At 41.6% G+C, this 3581-nt stretch overlaps 1 protein-coding gene across 1 annotated transcript; it reads right to left on the reverse strand.

Annotated features, from left to right (window-relative positions):
- Nucleotides 1-254: 254 nt before the first annotated feature.
- On the reverse strand, nucleotides 255-746 carry LOC112748243 (uncharacterized). Its single transcript, XM_025796454.1, has one exon. It carries the CDS (start codon nucleotides 744-746, stop codon nucleotides 255-257), a length of 492 nt encoding a protein of 163 aa, XP_025652239.1.
- Nucleotides 747-3581: the final 2835 nt, after the last annotated feature.

A 3581-nucleotide genomic window follows, 5' to 3' on the forward strand; every position in this document is an offset into this window, starting at 1 on the left:
TTTAAACCCAACGATGGGGTGTTCTTCTACCACACAATCAATTCATCTTTTGAGAAATCAATGCCAATCTTTATGAACAAGTTATCTAAGGTATTCATAATCAAATCTAACTAAAACTATAGCTAAGCAATCACGAAACAATGAAGAATTCAAGAATTATATACAAAAAGGGTAAAAAGGATAGATCTCACCATGGTGGGGTGTCTCCCACCTAGCACTTTTGTTTAATGTCCTTAAGTTGGACTTCCACTAGCTCATTGCTCTTTGTCAAGAGGTGTATCTTCCAAAAGGAATTCCTCAATCTCCTTGTTGCTCTTCATTTGCTCACCATGATACAACTTGAGACGGTGCCCATTGAACTTGAAGATATCCGGATTTGAGGGATGGCGCAAATGGTAGACCCCATATGGTTCCACTTTCTCTACTTGGTATGGGCCTTCCCATTTTGACCTTAGTTTTCCAGGCAACAATCTCAATCTAGAATTGTAAAGGAGGACTAGATCGCCGGCTCTAAATTCTTTACCTCTTATGTTCTTATCATGCACGGCTTTCATTTTCTCCTTGTAAAGTCTAGAATTCTCATAGGCTTCGAGCCTCAAACATTCCAACTCCGCTAGTTGTAGCTTTCTCTCAACTTCGGCTCCACCCAAACTTGGATTGCACTCCTTGATGGCCCAATATGCCTTGTGCTCTATCTCCACTGGTAAGTGGCAAGCTTTGCCATACACCAACCGAAAGGGACTCATGCCAATTGGCGTTTTGTATGCCGTTTGGTAGGCCCATAATGCATCGGTGAGCTTAGCACTCCAATCTTTCCTATTGGGTTTCAAAATTCTTTCCAAGATGCGTTTAATCTCCCAATTGGAAACCTCGGCTTGGCCATTTGTTTGTGGGTGGTAGGTCGTGGCTACTTTATGCATGATGCTATATTTCTTCATGAGCCCTTCCATTCTGTTATTGCAAAAATGTGAACCTTGGTCGCTCACGATTGCTCGTGGCGACCCAATTCTACAAATGATGTTATTTCTCACAAAGGAAAGGACCACATTAGCATCGTCCGTCCGGATGGGTATCACTTCCACCCATTTGGACACATAATCAACGACAAGTAGAATGTAGAGAAAACCATTAGAATTTGGGAATGGCCCCATGAAGTTGATTCCCCACATATAAAAAATCTCACAAAATAGCATGGTTTGTTGGGGGATTTCATCCTTCTTGGAGATATTACCAAATCTAATGCATTGAGAACAAGATTTACAAAAATGAGAAGAGTCGTTAAAAAGAGTTGGCCACCAAAATCCACAATCTAGGACTTTTCTTGCCGTCCTTTGAGGTCCAAAATGGCCTCCTCATTTGGAGGAGTGGCAAGCTTCCAAGATTGAGTGGAATTCGGTTTGTGGAATGCACCTCCGAATTACTTGATCTGCCCCATATCTCCAAAGGTATAGGTCGTCCCATACATAGTATTTGGACTTGCTTTTTAGCTTATCCCTTTGATGTTTGGAGAGATTAGGAGGGAAGGAGCGAGATACCAAGTAATTGGCAATTGGTGCATACCAAGAAATGATTTCCGAGATTGCATGCAAGCCCTCAAAGGGAAAAGACTCATTAATAGGAGTGGTATCGCCTTTGGTGTGTTCAAGGCGACTTAAGTGGTCCGCCACTAGATTTTGCGTACCACTCCTATCCTTAATTTCCAAGTCAAATTCTTGCAACAAAAAAACCCATCTAATCAATCTCGGTTTGGATTCCTTCTTAGCCAACAAATACTTTAACGCCACATGATCCGAGTACACTACCACCTTTGAACCAAGTAGATATGCTCAAAACTTGTCCAAGGCAAAAACTATGGCCAAAAGTTCTTTTTCAGTGGTAGTGTAGTTGGATTGGGCTCCATCTAGTGTTTTTGATGCATAGGCTATGACATATGGAATCTTATCCTCACGTTGTGCTAACGCGGCTCCCACGGCAAAATTTGAAGCATCACACATTATTTCGAATGGCCGACTCCAACCCGGCCCTCGCACGATGGGAGCTTGGGTCAACGCTACTTTGAGCTTGTCAAAAGCCTCCATGCATTCCTTGCTTAGATCAAATTCAATGTTCTTTTGCAACAATCTTGATAGAGGCAATGCTACCTTACTAAAGTCCCTTATGAATCTTCGATAAAATCCTACATGTCCAAGGAAAGAACGGACTTCCCTCTCGGAAGAGGGGTAAGGCAAGCTAGATATAACATTAATCTTTGCTGGATCTATGGAAATACCATCCTTGGAAATAATATGTCGTAAAACAATCCATTGCTTAACCATGAAATGGCACTTCTCAAAATTCAAGACAAGGTTAGTTTTAGTACATCTTTCCAAAACTTTTTCAAGGTTATCTAAGCAATGATCAAAAGAATCACCATATACCGTGAAGTCATCCATGAATACCTCCATGTATTGCTCTAGAAAATCCGTAAATATACTCATCATGCACCTTTGGAAAGTTGCCGGTGCATTGCATAAGCCGAATGGCATACGCTTGTAAGCATAAGTTCCAAAAGGGCAAGTAAATGTTGTTTTTTCTTGGTCCTCTAGAGCAATGTGTATTTGAATACCCCGAATAGCCATCTAGAAAGCAATAATGGGATTTACCGGATAATCGATCGAGCATTTGATCGATAAACAGAAGTGGAAAATGATCTTTTCTAGTGGCCGAGTTCAACCTTCGGTAGTCTATGCATACTTGCCAAGAGTTTTGCACCCGTGTTGCTATGAGCTTCCCGCTTTCATTCTTGATTATGGTTACCCCAGACTTCTTTAGCACAACTTGAACGGGACTTACCCATTCACTATTCGAAATGGGGTAGATGATGTCCGCCTCGAGTAACCGTGTTACCTCCTTCTTGACAACCTATAAAATGGTATGATTCAATCGTCTTTGAGGTTGTTTTACAGGTCTAACTTCTTCCTCTAAAAAGATCCGATGCTCACACACTTGGGGACTTATCCCCACTAGATCCGCCAAGCTCCACCCTATTGCCCTTTTGTTTTTCCTCAAAACACCTAGCAACTTCTCTTCTTGTTGAGGATTTAGTTCCCTTGCTATAATCACCGAAAACTTGTGGGCTTCATCAAGGTATGAGTACTTTAGGTGGGGTGGCAATGGCTTCAATTCTAGCTTTTGCTCTTGGCTTGTCACTTGAACTTCTTCACTTGGGTCTTTACTATTTTCTTTAATCATGTGTTTCTCATCTAGCTTTGTATAATGCACTTCAGCCACAATATTGTCAATTAAGTCGCACCAAAATATGGAATGGTTCTCTGGTGGGTGCTTCATTGCTTCTTCTAGGCTAAAACTTACAACTCTCCCAACTATCTCAAATGAGTAGGTTCCCGAATGAGCATCCAACTTGAATCTAGAGGTCCTCAAAAATGGCCTCCCGAGTAGGATAGATGATGCCCTTTCGGATTCACTTGGTGGCATCTCAATGATATAGAAATCAATTGGAAATATCAAACCCTTTATGTTGACCAACACATCTTCCGCAATATCCGTCACGGTTATTATGCTCTTGTCCGCCAAGACAAACT

This window comes from Arachis hypogaea, chromosome 15 (assembly GCF_003086295.3).
Source record: "Arachis hypogaea cultivar Tifrunner chromosome 15, arahy.Tifrunner.gnm2.J5K5, whole genome shotgun sequence".
Taxonomy (NCBI): Eukaryota; Viridiplantae; Streptophyta; class Magnoliopsida; order Fabales; family Fabaceae; genus Arachis; species Arachis hypogaea.